This window comes from Dermacentor albipictus, chromosome 5 (assembly GCF_038994185.2).
Source record: "Dermacentor albipictus isolate Rhodes 1998 colony chromosome 5, USDA_Dalb.pri_finalv2, whole genome shotgun sequence".
NCBI classification, from domain to species: domain Eukaryota; kingdom Metazoa; phylum Arthropoda; class Arachnida; order Ixodida; family Ixodidae; genus Dermacentor; species Dermacentor albipictus.
Genome location: NC_091825.1, coordinates 124,311,491 through 124,327,981, shown reverse-complemented (window position 1 = coordinate 124,327,981; position 16,491 = coordinate 124,311,491). Strand labels below are relative to the sequence as shown.

At 44.1% G+C, this 16,491-nt stretch overlaps 1 protein-coding gene across 3 annotated transcripts in view; it reads left to right on the top strand.

Annotated features, from left to right (window-relative positions):
- Positions 1–14,327, top strand: part of LOC139060072 (lysozyme c-1-like) — a 32,886-nt gene extending 18,559 nt beyond the window's left edge. Inside the window, exons 1-5 of one of the 3 annotated variants that reach the window (XM_070538855.1) lie at positions 8,507–8,856; positions 11,254–11,342; positions 12,055–12,115; positions 12,487–12,562; positions 14,142–14,327. In XM_070538855.1, the coding sequence (XP_070394956.1) occupies positions 8,730–8,856; positions 11,254–11,342; positions 12,055–12,115; positions 12,487–12,562; positions 14,142–14,208 (420 nt within the window). In that variant the 5' untranslated portion in view covers positions 8,507–8,729 and the 3' untranslated portion in view covers positions 14,209–14,327. Of the gene's footprint in view, positions 1–8,506; positions 8,857–11,253; positions 11,343–12,054; positions 12,116–12,486; positions 12,563–14,141 lie in introns of those variants that run through there. The other 2 variants (XM_070538856.1, XR_011514595.1) reach the window with 2 other exon arrangements.
- Positions 14,328–16,491: the final 2,164 nt, after the last annotated feature.

The following is a 16,491-nucleotide window of genomic DNA, read 5'->3' as shown; positions in this document are numbered from 1 at the left end:
CTTCAGCCTCTTTATAAAATTGATTTTACGACTGTTGATTCGCAGCAACTGTAGTATTAGGTAAAAAGTATTACGGTGCCATCGAAATGACGCAATTTTTAATTGCAGTGTGATATATTTTAAAAAATCTGAAAAGAAATTTACACAGATGCTACGTGGATGACCCGGGCGATTACAGAAGTTGTATAGGACTGCAGGCAGCTGATGTCGCCACGAATACATCGGTTTCATGTTCAGACGCTGCAATTCGTCTTCGTGTTGTATATAATGGAATTTCTGACAAAAATGAGGCGGAAAATTGAGTCTCCTAAGGAACGTTACGTGATTTGGATGCGAAAGCATTATGAGTTCTCTAATTAATAGGTTACGTCTGTGATACGTGACGTCATACATTGTCACATGTCCTTCACAACTCCACCTTAATCCACCTTGTTTTAATTTGCACTAACCTTAATCCACTTTAGTTCACCTTCATTTCCGTTACTTCATCTTAATTCACTTTACTCCACCTTAACTCACCTTACTCTAACTTGTTCTAACTCTAATGCAGTACTGCTACTGACGTCATACAAAACGCTGATGACGTCACTGATGATGACGACGACGATGGCGATGATGATGATGATCTTTGTTACCACTCGCTGCGGGAACCCCGGCTTTTGTGCCTCGTAGGCCATATGACGATTTCGCATTAATAAATTCAGAGATGCAAGGGACATCAACATTCCGCTACTTGAGCGGAGATAGCTCGCGGAGACAATGTGTTGTGGCTGTACGTGGGCACCCCTTCCACGTGGTGCAGCCCCCTCTTATGCATCGTGATGTCGCTGCAGTCGCTTCTGTCGTCTTTTATTTGCGACAGTAGTTAATTACTCGAAATTGCCTGGTCCGTTTGTCCATCCATTTTGTTAGGCTACCCGCGACCGTTGTCGTCATCAGTGACCCTGAACGTTAATTTTTAAGGCGACAGCTTTCTATGTCTCACCAACGCGAAAAGTGACAGCTGTCCGTCAACACGAATGGTGCCAAAAGTCACGTGACCTCAGCGGCATCGTGTCTTCCCTGCATGCAAGCGCTCACGCAACAATTTTGATGGTGCGCGGGTCACCGCCTTGTTAATTGGTGGAAGTCGAAGCCACGACCTTTGGTGTTAATTAGGGCGAAGTTAACTAAGGTGTAGATAATTAACGTAACGTCAAATAAGGCACTCGAACTCGCGACCTGTCGTCGCAAAAAACAAGTAATGAGAAGTAAAAACGCATTCCAATGAGAATGTCAAGTAATTTAGTGAATTTCTCGAGCGTGCACGCTTTCGTCTTCACCCTCTTTAGCGTATGCTAAAGTGACTGTCAGTCTTTTCGTCAGCAGGCTTCCTCTTCATACCTATCTTCGCCCATTGCCACAGCGTGAAGGAAAATAAACCTTGTCCGCAACCTACTCCACTGCGTTTGCGCATTTGGGAATGTGCAGGAAATATGCATTTGGGTATTCGAGCGCGCTCTCCACCTAGCTATCGCGCAACTTTTTTTCTCCTTTATTACATGAGTAAAATTTCCTATAAAAATCAAGACACTGCAGAAATTAAAGGTGACTGCAAAAACATGTACTTAAACGTCGGGCGAGCAAATGCAAGCGCCCAATAAAGACATCCAGTCCGGGTGGTGATCCTTGAGCGGCATCACACTGTACGGACGTAAGCAGCAGATTCCCGAAAGAACGGCCGATTGCATCGAGGTGATTCGGCATGCCTGCCGCTAATTCTGCTGCGCCAACAGCTATGCTGGTCAATAAACATGAAGGAAGGAAGGAAACAGGAATAGACGGAAACACAGAGAGTTTAAGTAATATAAATGTGTCGTATGGTGGGTCACAGGAATTCTTGAAAGGAAAATTAATGGCCCAGCATTGCTGTTGCGCGACAGCTCACACCACACAAAATTTCACCTATAGTGTCACGACAGCGCTGGACAATTATTTCAAGGCTTTGGCACTCTGTAGACACCTGCGAACCGTCTTACGAGGACGACTTCTCCGGCAGGTCCGATGAGTATGCAGCTTGTGGCGTCGACTAGCGAGATTTAAAAGCCGGGCTTACGCTAAATAAATGTATGTCGCTTTCGACATGCTTTTCACATTTTTAAACATATGGGTCGACCCATGTTCAAATTATATTTTTCTAATATTTGGCGGCGAGTTCAACACACAGGAGTCGATCCGAATTCGCGTCCGACCCATATTCGAGTAAACGCGGTAGTTAAGTATCAAAATAGCAAAAAGAAAACAGCAGAAGTAATCAGCAGAGTTTTTCGGTCAAACAGCTACCAAAAAGAGTTTCCATAAAGTTATGAATTTGAGCTATATAATAAATCTACCCTATGTATACTTGGGAGGAGTCTGAGCTCAGGTAAATGCTTCATGCTTCTAAGGCTCGATGACTTGCTTTGAGGATCCTGCCTGGCACCTTCAAACCAGTACGGCACGAAAGACGGTGGCAGCGTTGACTGTTTTCACCCGTACGAGAGCACGTGCTAAATCGTGCACGTGCTACCCGACGCGACGAAGCGTCTCAAAGCACGCTACTTGGCGTTTGGCACGGGAGAAGTTCGCCTGCGAACGTGGCCCATCATAACAGCGAGACGTGCTAACCATTTGACCACATTCGCATCTTTAGAGCATCGGGCCATTGTGCTGGGACACCGAGGGCCGTTCCCAAGGTCGCACATGTATAATTCGATTTTTGGTGTGTGAGCTATTTCGGCAAGGATATGTGTAGCTTCGCTTTAATAAAACGCGGGCGTTCGATGCAGACGCTCGACACCAGGGAAGTAGCGCCAGCTTGCGTCGAGCTTCTCACGCGGAGGGTGCTCGGTCGTTCCGCGTTCTTCCCTTTCGCTCCACAAGGCGGCCAACTACGAGGTCGTCGTCTTCGGAGCGGCTTGCGAGGAATCCTAGGAATACACTGAGGCACAGTGGCGTAGCAACAGGGGGGGCCGGGGGGCCGTGGGCCCCGGGTGCAAGGGGCCAGAGGGGGGGGGGGGGGGTCATATACGTCTGAAGACACCCGGAAATTGTCGATATACTCGCTTTCCTCCGACTACACCCGAAAGGGGGGAGGGGGAGGTGACAGAAGACTTATGGGCCCCGGGTGCCAGATGACCTAGCTACGTCACTGCACTGAGGCACCCTATATTCTTCGTTCTAGCCGAGACGTCGCTGTTTTAAGAGGAAGCTTTAGCTCGGGTGCTCCTAACTAAACACGTGTAAAAGGAGAATTCGTTTTTCTGTGCAACCACTGCACGAAATTTGGCGAAGTTTGTTGCATTTAAAAGAACAAACTTAAAATCGAGTGACAGTTGGCTTCGAGGTTTTGATTTTGGTCGTCAATTTTTTATTTAAAATTCGCAACTATCACAACGAAACTATCAAGTTTACAACACTTTAACTCAGCAATGAAAAATGATATCACGATTCTGTGAATAGCGTCTAATAGTAAATTTAGAGTGGACAAAATTTATATGTGACACATGAATTTCGCAAAATGTATTAATATGTAAATACATATTTTGCAGAACTGTTGTATACAAGGTAACAAATTCGCGTAAGATATAAAATGGCACATCCAATTTGTCCGATTTCAATGGTCTGGTGGATGCCGTTTACAGAACCGCGATATCTGTTCTTGATTGAGAGATGTTCATTTGTAAGCTTCGTGCTTTTATTTTGTTCAGACTTCCAAATTTTTGAAAATCTATTTAACAAAATTCACCCCCTAAATCGAAATTACCCTTCCAACAGTCACTAGAATTTAACTTTGTCTCTCAAATGCAACATATTTCATTAAAATCGGTCCAGAGGTTACCTCAGAAAAAGGTTTTTGCGTTTTACATGTCGAAGTACATGCGGCGTCGAAGTTGGGTCCGAGCTAAAGCTTCCTCTTAATCCTTGATTCTTACCAGACGCAGCACGGCGTTATCAGACACGTGCGCCCAAGCCATAATAGTAAATATGGTAGAAAAAAAAATGAGCAGTGAGTGACGACAACCGGCTTAAATTTTGCGACATACATTTATGTTCCTCTTGTTTGCGTAGATTGATAGTGTTTGACGCGTGTTTGCAAGGACGTTATCTGATGATTGGCAGGATTTATTCGCCACGCACAATATATGTCGCATAGTTCCTTTCACGAACGAAGGACATGAGAGCTCCGATCGCCGTCCAGACCATGTGTATTGCACACGTGAAAAAGATGTCTAGGTGGTTGAGGTCGTATTTTCTACTTATACGTTCCGTTTCTTTGGCTGCGAATACAAGAGAACAACAAAAAAAGTGAGACGTTTAGGCGACCTAATTATGACGTCATGTAACACCACCGAAATTTTAGTGCGTGGGCGCGTTTGAGCCTCTTCATTTTGCTAATTTATTATCATGTATATTTATTTTATTAGACACGACAGTAGAGAAGGTTAAACACCATTCGGTAACGAAGCACGCAGTGTTGCATGCACGATAGAGTTTGTAGAATAAAGACTGCATAGCCTCCACTTCAGTTCAGTGGCTATATATTCTATCCTGCTTCTGAGCTCAAAGACGCGGGTTCGAATCCCGGTGGAAGTGGCCGCATTTTGATTAGGCGATATGCAAGAACGCTCGTGCACTTGCATTTAGGAGCACGTCAAAGAAAGAAAACAAAAACGAAAAAAAGAGATACAGGCGGCAAAAATTCTTTATTGATTCTTTATTGGTTTATCACATATACATGTGATGGGAGGCGAAGGGAAAAGCCATTCAAGGATGGCTTGAGGGAGTCCTTCGCCCCCACGCTGGCAAAGACAACAGCAGAGGCACACACGTCCTGTTCACATGGTCGTACACTTTTACAGAACCATCATATTAAGCACAACATTGCCATAAACCTTGACAAAACCATAAAATTAAACACATTAGTTACTGTCCTACGTAGGGCATCATGCGTTAACATACTTTACTTTACCTCAGCATCGAATGACAGCACATTTCATAACAATGTACGCTTAGTAATAGTGACATTGAAACAATATAATTAAATAGCGATCGTAAAACAGCTCTAGTGGTCAATGTTAGGCTAGAAAGAATGTGTACAAGTCAGATAATGTTGCTTCGCGAATATCGATTTGTTTTTTATTAAACTCATTTAGTAGACGTGGAAGTTTATTTTGGAGCATTTGCCGACCATAGCCAGTGTGACAATATGGAACATTCCATATTTCTGTTGTTCTAGTGGTATATGATGCTTCCTTCAAATGTAGATTCACCAAACCCATGAAGATAGAATTATGACAGTCATAGTTAAGGCGATATTCACGCAACAATTTATGCTCATATGTGTCTTGTACTCTAATTATTTTAAATTTTTTAAAGAGCTCCTCAGTAGAATGCCGGAGTGGCACATTCTCAATTATTCTCAAAATTCTTTTTTGCATGACTAATAGTCGCGATAAATTCGATTGTGTTGTATTCTCCCAGACCAAATGACAATAGTTTAGATAGGAAGCGAAGAGGGCGTTATAGATTAACAATTTTATTGACTTCGGAATTAAGTAGCGGTTTCTGTTCAGAATTCCCGTTATTGCACCTAACTTTTGTAATATCGCATTGATATGCTCATCCCAATGCAGTGATTCTGAAAAATGCACACCAAGTACTTTAATAGACCTAACTAGCTCTATCTCTGAGCAGCGATAAACTAGGTTACGTACTACTGAAACCTTCCTGCCTATAGAATGAAACATCACAGCTTTTGTTTTCTTTGCATTTATCTTTAATTGGTTATTATCTGCCCACGTGCTTAGTTCCTCTAAAATGGCATTACCTTTATGAAAAAGTTCGGCATCTGATGAAGACGAAACAAATATGCTAGTGTCGTCAGCATAAATTACAAATTTACCTTCTGAAGATATATGGACTATGTCGTTTATATATAAATTAAAGATCAAAGGCCCGAGAATGCTACCCTGCGGTACTCCTGAGATTATTTGCTTCCTGTCAGATACAATTTCATTCATTGACACAAACTGACGTCTTTCCGAAAGATAACTTTTCAGAAGCATCAGGGGAAGCCCACGAATGCCATAGTGACTTAATTTGTCAAATAAAATTTTATGATTTATGTAATCAAAGGCTTGCGTAAAATCAATAAAAACACCAAGAACAAATTGTTTTTGTTCAAATTTGTCCAATATATATTCTTTCTGGTCGAGAAGAGCTAGTTCTGTTGATCGATTTTTTTATAAATCCGTACTGGCATTTCGTTATCACGTGCTTCTAGTGTCCTAGTGTCCTAGTGTCCTCCGCTATGCAGTGTATCTGCGGTGCTACTTTGAGACCAATCGATCAGTAAGTTGTCACACCCAACCACTGAATACAGGGACGGGAAAATAGACGGGTTGCTAGTCGCCACTCTTACACCGCAATAAATTTCTCGCTCCGACAATGGACCCACTGATCGAGACCACGCATATACAGTTGTGTCCGCACGCACGAATATGGCTACACGGCTGTCGAAGCTTGCTGGAGTCACACTGGTGCAAAAGAAAAGTTGTTATGGCGAAAGAAGGCTGAGCCAGTCGTCGCTGGCAACAACATCGAACTAACGTGAGTTGCCTTCCGAGGGCGACGGCTGTGCCGGTTCCTTTTCCTGCCGTGATCGAGTGAAGGCCCCACCTACGACCCACCCCGAACAACCACCGCTATGCCATGACTGCGGCTACGGATTCCCGGACAAATCCTCTAGACAACTGAATGAGCGTAGACGTGACCTACATCAGAACACTCATCTGTCCAACGTGCTGACGGAGCACGTGTACACAAGGGCAACCATGTCATCGACAGGCACGTCGCATCAGTGACCCTCAAAAAAAGACACCTGACGAAGAGGTCATTACTGGAATTTTTACAGAAACGGTCGACGCCCGATGGCATGAACACCTTGTCCATGGCACCTTAAAATGTAACCTCATACCTACGCTGCATTGGGGCAAGGAAACCCAGTGGGTTCCGAAACGTCAATGAACTTTATGCCTGTGTGACCGCCTGTGGGTGAATCAGTGATGAACACTTGTATGTGTAACAGTGCAAACTGTGAGCTTCATTCTTCCTTCTCCTCTTTCAATCCTCCTTCCCCAGTGCAGGGTAGCGTACCGGGCACAGCCTGGTTAACCTCCCTGCCTTTCCCTTATGACTTCTCTCTCTCTCGTCACGTGATCAGGGTCCAGAAGCTTTTGTGTTCTTTCTATCAGTCAGGCAGATCGGCTAACTTCCGTTAGTGGCAGCTGATTCACGCGAAGTGAAAAAAAAGATCGCATAGCCGAACGTAGTAGCATACTAATTAATAGCGCTTCTTGAAGATGGTAACGGGCGATTTTGGTGGCTTTCATGCGCGCTTTGTTATAGTATTTAGTTTGCCTTGATGCACAAAAAGGGAAGGTGAGGTAAGTATAGTTTGTGCAGGGCATTGGACAGAAGTTTTTAGAAAGTGACCTGCACACGGCGCCGCAGCTTGCCTAACGTGTTTTTTCTTTATTTAAACGTCACTATACTCAAGATGTGCCAATGTACCACAGAACCGAAGTGTCGTTCCAGCGCCACTCTGCTACAGCAGTGGGTGGGTCTATGCACGGAAGAGCTGAAAAACTGCATTAGCAGCACCAAAAATAGGACCGTGTTAAGGAGACAGCCTGAGAAAGTGGTTGTTGGCGAGGACATGCTTAACTGCGTATAAGCGAGGCTTCCTCACGGGATAAACCCAGTCTTTCGCACCCGGAAGCCACTGTGCGCAGTTAGTTCTAATTCTGCCGTATTTGAGATCACGTTCGAAAGGATGGCAATTGAAAGAGAACCGTAACATTATTCTGCGTCGTGCACTACCTTTGTCACTACACGCGACAAAACAGGCAACATGCGATGCCCTTAGGCAAGCCGTAGTGCCAACCACGCCTCAAGAGCCAACCACCCCCTCCGTTTCACTGCGAAAAGAAAAAGAAAAAAGAAAGAAAATGTTTGGACCTCTTCCTGTGTGTACTTTCAGGCACTATCAGAGCGGCCTATACGACAAACAAAACCAGATAAGCTAGAAGCAAAAACTCGCAGATGGTTCGAATCCCACATAACAAGCTTATCTTGAACTTCTCTTTCTGTTGTCGTTTTAGTATTTTTTTGTTTCAAGATGAGCTTTTCGAAAATGCATGCATTTCATTGCTTTATTTTGCGTGATATCTCACGCAAAACCGCGCGCGCCGCTTCTGTACCAACTCGAGAAAAACCCGAGCTAAGGAGTGCCGCCGCGGCAGCAGATTCACCACCACTGATATATTACCCTCCGAACATGGCATTGCACGCAGGGAGGCCAAGAGACTAAACACGCCCGTGTATTCTGCCTGCCTCTTTCCTTTTGCTCTCGGTTCCCTCTTTATCGCTCGCTCTTTCTCGTGGGTTCCGCCCAGCTTGATGCCAGCGGATCCGCCATGTAGAAGCAAGTACACATTTCCGATGACAGAGCAAGGGCCAAGGGCCGCAGCGCTTGCACAATAGGACAGCCACCGAGAAAAAAGAAGGAAAGAACGGAAGGGTTGGGTAGGATCGTTCCGGCGTGTCTCAAAACGAGCTGGCGTGCTCGTCGCCGGGGGAACGCACTTCGGAAGCATCCGCGTTCTACAGCGGAGCTTTGCCCTCCGCTTCGGCCGTCCGTATACGAGATGCAGCTCCACGTGCCGCTCGCGGTGTTTGTCCTTCTGAGCGCGGCCAGCGCCAAGAAATACGGGCGCTGCGAACTGGCCTCCATTCTCGTGCGCAACGGCATTCCCAGGAATCAAGTCCCCGATTGTGAGTACAACGATCGTCTTGCCTCGTCGTCAGCAAATCGAGCACCAGTCGCCGAAGCACCGCAACTTTCTGCGTACTTTCGGGAAGAAAGGGATACCTCGGCGCTGCATGTAACCTTGAAACGAACTAAGGCTTGTGTCGCGGTTAGTTTGTACTTTGCTTAACACTGGTGCGGGAACAGCGATGCGTAGCTGTAGGAGGCAGGGCAGAGGGAAATTGGACATGGATCGTTGTCCTGTTTCCTAAAGCTGAACAGTGACGTTTCGCACTAACTTAAAGCACACGTTAGGCACTATGTGCGGCTTCGGTATATCAGCGCAATATGCTGGAGCATACGCAAACACAGACAAAGATAAGGTACTTGTGTCTGTTACAGTATTCTACGCTTATAGTCAAGTTGGATTGAAGGCCAACTAGCCCAACGTTCACTCCCTATGAAGTGCGGATATCTGCATCGCAATTATTGTTGTTGTTGTTGTTGTCTAGTTCAGGCGGCAGAGCCGCCAGGAGACAAGGAGCTATCGTTCCTTTGCTCCTTCGGGCAGTCGTGCGACAATAGGTGGAACTAGAGCAGCATTTTGAGCGGTATTTGGAAGCATTCTAAACAATTCTAAAGTAATTGGAAGCAAGCGGAAATGCTTTCTTTTCGTCGCGCACAGCACTTCGAAGGGTTTGCAACGGCGAGCGTGGAACGTCGCGTCTTTGTATCACGATGCGAGCAATTGAGGGGCTGGAATGAAAGGCCGTTTAAGGAAATGTTAAAGTTACGTCGCATTAAGGGGAACGTTAACTAGACTTTGTCTAGTTGGCAATCATACACATGGTGAGGGGGAGAGCGAGAGAGACAAGGATGGTGATCAGACCAATCAACCGCACTGGACATTGCGCAGTGTGTTTATAGTCTTGAATACATATAAAAAATAAGCGGACCCCAGGCATTGTGGGAATCGATATAAGCTCGCCCTGAATAAGTTGTCCACTTGACAAACTTGTATGGCATTTATTTTTCAGAGATAGCAGAAACGAGCTGTACCGCGTGTTAAACTTAAATTTATCCGCTTTGTTATCCACTTACATTTATCCGTCCTCACCCCACGTATGGAACTGGAAGCCAAGAGCGGCAAGGCTGTTATTCCCTCGTTTTGCGACTGTGTCGGTTCTACACCTTCTCTGCCTCCTCCACCCGCCCCCCCCCCCGCCTCCTCTCTCACATTCTAGCTAGCTTCCCTCTGGACTTTCACGTTAGTAGAAAAGCAAGTGCTGCAGTTTCTGCAATGCTTTTGCGGGGGATCAATGATAATTGCAGCTGTCAAGAGGCTCAAGTGGCGATGCGAGGTTCAAACAAGTTTCTCGCGTCACCTTTCCCTTAACCACCCCCGACGCGGTGTGCCAAACAGAACAAAAAAATAAAAAATAAAAAGAACAGCAGCAGCGGCATCAGCAGTAGGAAAGTCGAGGGAAGAAACGAAGAAAGCTTCGCTTTAAAAAGGAGAAAAAAAAAAGACGGCTTGAAAATGTCCGTTGCTCGTTTGATTTGATTGCGCAAAAAAAAAAGGAGTTAGTGCAAAAATATGTTCCGCCGGTATCGTAACTGTCTTGATTTTCTGTGTCCACCGGGCAATGGACGCCATCATAGGGGCGTTAGACTGAGGGATCATCCCCAATAACTTATTCATTAATAAAGTTTTTATCTATCTATCTATCTATCTATCTATCTATCTATCTATCTATCTATCTATCTATCTATCTATCTATCTATCTATCTATCTATCTATCTATCTATCTATCTATCTATCTATCTATCTATCTATCTATCTATCTATCTATCTATCTATCTATCTATCTATCTATCTATCTATCTATCTATCTATCTATCTATCTATCTATCTATCTATCTATCTATCTATCTATCTATCTATCTATCTATCTATCTATCTATCTATCTATCCATCTATCATTATCTTCAGAATGAGAGACTGCTCGACCTTTACTTACGTGCTTAGACCCCTCTCTTCAAGCGTTAGCAACGTTAAACTTTTTTTAGTTCGACTCTTCTTACGCTTGTGACTCTTCTTCACTCTTTTACCACGGCGATAACTGCACTAAATCTACGAGAAAAGGAAGCCATCACTAAGCATTGCCTGAAGTATCAAAGTAGAAGTCGTTTGTATAAATTTAGCTTCACTATTTCTAACCTCTGTCATACTCGGCCGTGGTTAGTGAAGTACGTATTACTTAATATCGTACCAACACGTTTCGTCGTCACGGGAACGTTTGTGTTCCGCTGTCTTCTTTTTTTTCTCCTTGTGACTGCCAATATAACTATAGCTCGTGGTCACTATAGAGAAGAAGTGAAAGCCAGCTTCTGATCCAATATTGCTTCCCCTTCTCTTACAGGGATCTGCTTGGCAACAGCAGAGAGCTCTCTCAATTCCAAGGCCGTTAACAGAAACCGAAACCACTCTACCGACTATGGCATCTTCCAGGTTGGTGTCGCGCAAGACCGCCACTTACCAAACAGGTTTCACTTGGCAAAGAAACGTTAATTTGCAACTCCTGCATCGTGATGAACGCGCAGTGTTTCCTTCTTCTGATGGGCTGCAGGAGAGAGCATTACTCACTACACACTATCTGTGTCACTACCTATATTAGAGGAATTTTTATGAACAGTAGAAGCCTTCTGTTCTCTTCCGTTCTGTTCTGTTATGTATGTGTTCCTATCGAGAGTTTGAGTCTGTAAACAGTGTTTCAATTTTACTTTCTTAAAAATAAAGAGGGGGCTGGTGGGATCCTTCGTCTCTCTCTATCTCTCTCTCTTTGTCTCTCTCTCTCTCTCTCTCCTTTTTTTTTTTTTGGAGTGCGCTACCAAACTGCTGGTGATCAAATGAGTAAGATAGCTTTTTATTTAATTAGCCTCAGCAACGACAAACATCAAAGTAAGGTGTCCAACTTGGGGATTTCTGGCTCTGATTCTCCGTAAGTGTGCTGACGTCGCATATCTTAAATTTATCTTTTCCTTTCGATTGGCCCACGCATTTGCATCAACACGCGGGGGATGTCAAACTAAAGTTGTATCTGCCTTATAGCCCTGCCTTTTTTTATTAGCCACTTCTCTCACGATCTTCAGATTGCTAAGCGAGCTTTGTACATGCCGAAATCCGTGTAATAATATTACATCTACATGTAATTACATTTTAGATCAACAACGGCTACTGGTGCAGTCCGGGTCGGCACAACATCTGCAAGGTTTCCTGTTCCGGTATGTACTGAACTATACTCCACGTATACAGGGACGCGCATATTTCGCTTAAAATCTTCGAAAAAAAAATTTGAGCTTCCCGCTGCACTACTCTTGCTCAAATTCCGCACAAAGATCGCATTTCGAAGTCTACATCGTTCAGTTTAACACTGGTTGACTTCGCTTATCCTGATGAAAACTGCGTACCGTCGACCCGACATAGTCTTCGAAACCCGCTGGGCCTTGAATTACAATATCCTCTCTTTGTTTGCGCAACCAGCATGAAAGTGAGAAGAATAGCTTGGTGTGTTACATCGATGAGTTGCAATGGTTTTTTGTTGAATAACTGTGTGCCTTTATTTTATTTTTTTGCCCCTTCCATTATTGAACAGCCTTGAAGTCGGATAACATCCTCCCGTCTATCAAGTGCGCAAAGCAAATCTACAAAAGACATGGATTCAATGCATGGTAATGTCTCTATTTTCCTTCATGCGCTCCCGCGATCGGTACTGTTGTCTCTACTTAATAGTCTGTGCCTCACGCGAACAGTGGCGCTTTTAAAGGGACACTAAACCAAAACTCTAATTCACGTTAAAGTGGTAAAGTATTCATTTATCAAAATTATATCTTCATTAATTTTGTGTAACCATTGGCTTAGCGTATATGCTATGATGACTCTATATTGTGCCCTGTATGCGTATCATTTCATTTATCATCGTATTCATCTGGAGTAGTGGGCCAGCTACGCGTTTCCAGTTATCCTTAAAAATACATATATCTCTCAACTTTGTCCGTTATGTTGACGAGAGGGTTGGCAGTGCTAAAACAGAACCAGCTTTTTAATTTTCCCCCCTAAAAGCAAGGACTTTACTTGAGGAAATACCGTAACATCAAGTACCATTCCTTCATGACGTGTTCCAGATGCGCAGTTCAGAAATGATTCATTACAAACATCTAGTAGAACGTGGTGTAATGTCGCCTACCGTTAGACTGCACACGATATCACGTCTCTTCCACCTCGTTATCATAATGTGTTCGTCTATACTTCTGTTTAGACTGGTATCGTTTTTCATACGTTGGCACAGCGAAAAACATATTGTTTGCGTTTGCTTTTACCATTGCTGTATTTTATTCCCACCTGTTTGCTATTGTTTAAGAAAGTAGTATAACTGTAAATAAAAATAAACTAATTAGTAAGCTTGACCCGTAGCATTATTACTTGCTTCATATTTCGAATACTAGCAAATACTAGCCAATACCTACTAGCAAATGTAAAGATGCAACGCGGCACCACAGCATTCTCCTTTTCCCTCAGACTGCGAAGATTTGTTTCTGAGCAACCCGTGTACGGTTTCCTTCATAGCATCGTGCAACTTTCGTGTGAATTATTATTTTTCCTATCATGACACTTCTACCTAACGGAATTGCGAAGTCCTTGATTGCTCATTCTTGTTCAGCTTAGTTGGCCATGTGACATTGAACAGGATTGGGCTCACCATCTTGGTAAGGTGCTCGTCCTTGCCATCCTTCTAGTGAAAAACACACTTATAATAAAGAACTCCCTGGAAATATGAAGTTAGCATGTCTTGCGGTTGCCTTCGCGTTTGTGATATTGTAGCTGACACTCGCGAAAGTGACTATAGATTGCATATCTGGTGACTGCTACAGTTCTGCACTGCGTCCGTAATTATTATTGTCGATACGTCTTTAGTTTATAAGATGCTACTTGTGCGCGTCACATCGCGCATTGCAGTATATACTAGAAAAAAAATTGTTTACCGCAGTTGGCAGAGCGACTGTACGGAAAGACTGTATTCCCGAAAGAGGGCATTATATATATATATATCCTGCGAATATATTTCTGCGGAACCCGTATAGGTTTCCATTGTAGCTTCGTGGCGAATGATTTCGGGTCGACTTAACGTGTGTGAGCATGTGCATGTGTGTGTGTTATTTTGTTCTGTTCTAGTCTGTCGGGAGTTACGGCCTGCTTCTTTTTTGCCTGCCGTATCCCGTACGAATAATTTACTTCATTTTTTGTTCTCAGGTATGGATGGAAGCGCAAGTGCAAAGGGAAGAAGCTCTCCTCCTACGTCAAGGGGTGCCGATATTGATCTGACGTGCGGCTGAATTACTACCCAAGCATTTGCAACGTAGCCTTGATATATTGGCGCCTGACCTTCTGTCAGTGAGTGCTCCTGTTCACACACGTAATAAAGGAGCCAGTGTTACCACTGCAGCTGGTGTGTGTACAGTGTCGTTTACTCTTAGAGGGAGCACATATTTACTAAACTAGGCACAGCATACTAGAAAAACTATTCCGATAGTAACGTTTGTTTTATGCGTCATTTGTTTTATTTTGTGTCAACGAAAGGTTGGTTATCGCGATACCTAACGCTAATGACTGTTAATGAAACGTTAAACTATGGGTACTCAGGCAAAACCTGAGCAGAGCGTTTGAGAATACCAGTCAGGTGTTTCACCTAACTGTAGATGATCCTCTATACCCTGCACAACCCCATAAACTGGAGTGGAGTGGCACATATCCTACTATCTCGTTTCAAGTGTGTATTCCTTCATAATCATCATTATCAACAGCAACAAGAACAACAACTGAAGAAAAAGTATATGAGCCATTGTATGGGAAACAAGAGAAAGCATCCGCCGTCACTGAATGCGTGCGGTTGTTTGGATCACGGCAAGTGAAATACAATAAAGCAGCGCACCTCACCTATAAGGAACGCTCTCGTATTATGCATCGCTTTCTTAAGATGCGGCTAAGGACTACCCCCAAAGGCAAGAAGGTCCTTGCGTCTGTAGATGTCACTCTGCTCCGCATATACAACGCCCTAAATTAAATCATCCACGTATAAATAGCTGCAGCTTGTTCGTTCTTCCGTGCTGCACACTTTAAAAGTAGTAGTATTAGTACTGGGAGTAGGAGTAGTAAAAGTATTAGTAGCACACTTTTAAAGTAATATGCTTTTCAGAAATTCACTGTTTAAGGCTACACATGCAGGTTAACTTATTTTCAAGGGCCCTGAAACAATTTTTGAACACGGTAAGGAAACCTTGCGTCTTTGTAGAAGAGGCTCCTGTGAACATGTGAGCCAAGTATTGTTACGCTGCATGCAGCAGGAAATTTACAGTCTCTTGTCAAAAACAGTGAAAAATCGCTTGCTCTCGTCTTCGAAATGTCGTCATCGGAAAGAAAAAAAAAATGAAGCACGAAGGTTAAACATCCGTCCTGCACTAAAAACAGCTTTTTCAGTTCTGTAAACTGCGTCTATTATAGAATGTAAAGCGGACAAATTAGCTATCTTACTTTCGAGCTTATTGAAATTGTTGCATGTCCAACGGTTTCGCAAAAGTCCTATACTGACTAGTGGCGTAGCCGATGGGGCGGGGGGGGGGGAGGGGGAAGGAGTACCGTGCACGTGCCCCAGCACCCTTTATCTTTTTGTGTTCGTTAGCGGGCTGCCAAGTCTCAAGTTTTGTGATTTCCAACAATGTTAGTTTAAACATTATGCAGATCGCACGCACTGTGGGGAATCGATGCAAGCGAAGCTTTCTGCGCTGGATGCTTTGATTGACGATAATTAGCGGTGGTGCTGACGACGAAAACTTAATTGCTTCAACGTTTAGGCTAACCCGAGAGTGGTGAGTTGATGTTAAACCTTACCTTGCATGCATCACTGCTGTTTGTCTGCGTACACACAGAAGACACAGGAAGAGGTGTTTGCTTGAGGCGTTGTTGTGCGCCATATTTCATAACCTCTGAGAGGATTGAGCATTGTAATTGCTTCACATGGCACATCGCATCGCGGCAGAAGTATTAAACTTGGATTACGAAGCTGTACGTGCCAAAACCACAATCAGATTATGAGGCACGCCATAGTGGCGCACTCCGGATTAATTTTGACAACGTGGTGTTCTTTAACGTGTCCCAAAATCAAAGTGCAGGTGCATTTCGCCCCCGTCGAAATGCGGCTGCCGCGGTCGGAATCAAATCCGCAACCTCTAGCAATGCCATAGCCACAAAGTTATCGCGGCGGGCACAGAAGTGTTGATTTGACGGTCGACCGCTTCCGTAGTGTCGCCTGGACCCGGCGGTGTGCTTTAATTAATGCGACCCTGCTTCTCCACGCCCTGCGTAATTTGTCCGCTTGACATATTTGCAAGTTGTTTATTTTTCAGAATTACCAGGAACGTATTGTACCGTATCTTGAACTTAAGCGTATCCAGTTTCCCAGCAACCGCTGTCGTATAGTAGTAGAGTTTCCTTGCCTTCTCACGTCACCTCAGCTTCCGCCCCCTATGTGGGAACTGCCTCTTCTCCTCGCTCCTCTCTACAGTTCTGTCTACATCCCCTCTGGACTCGCACATTAGTTCCTGCA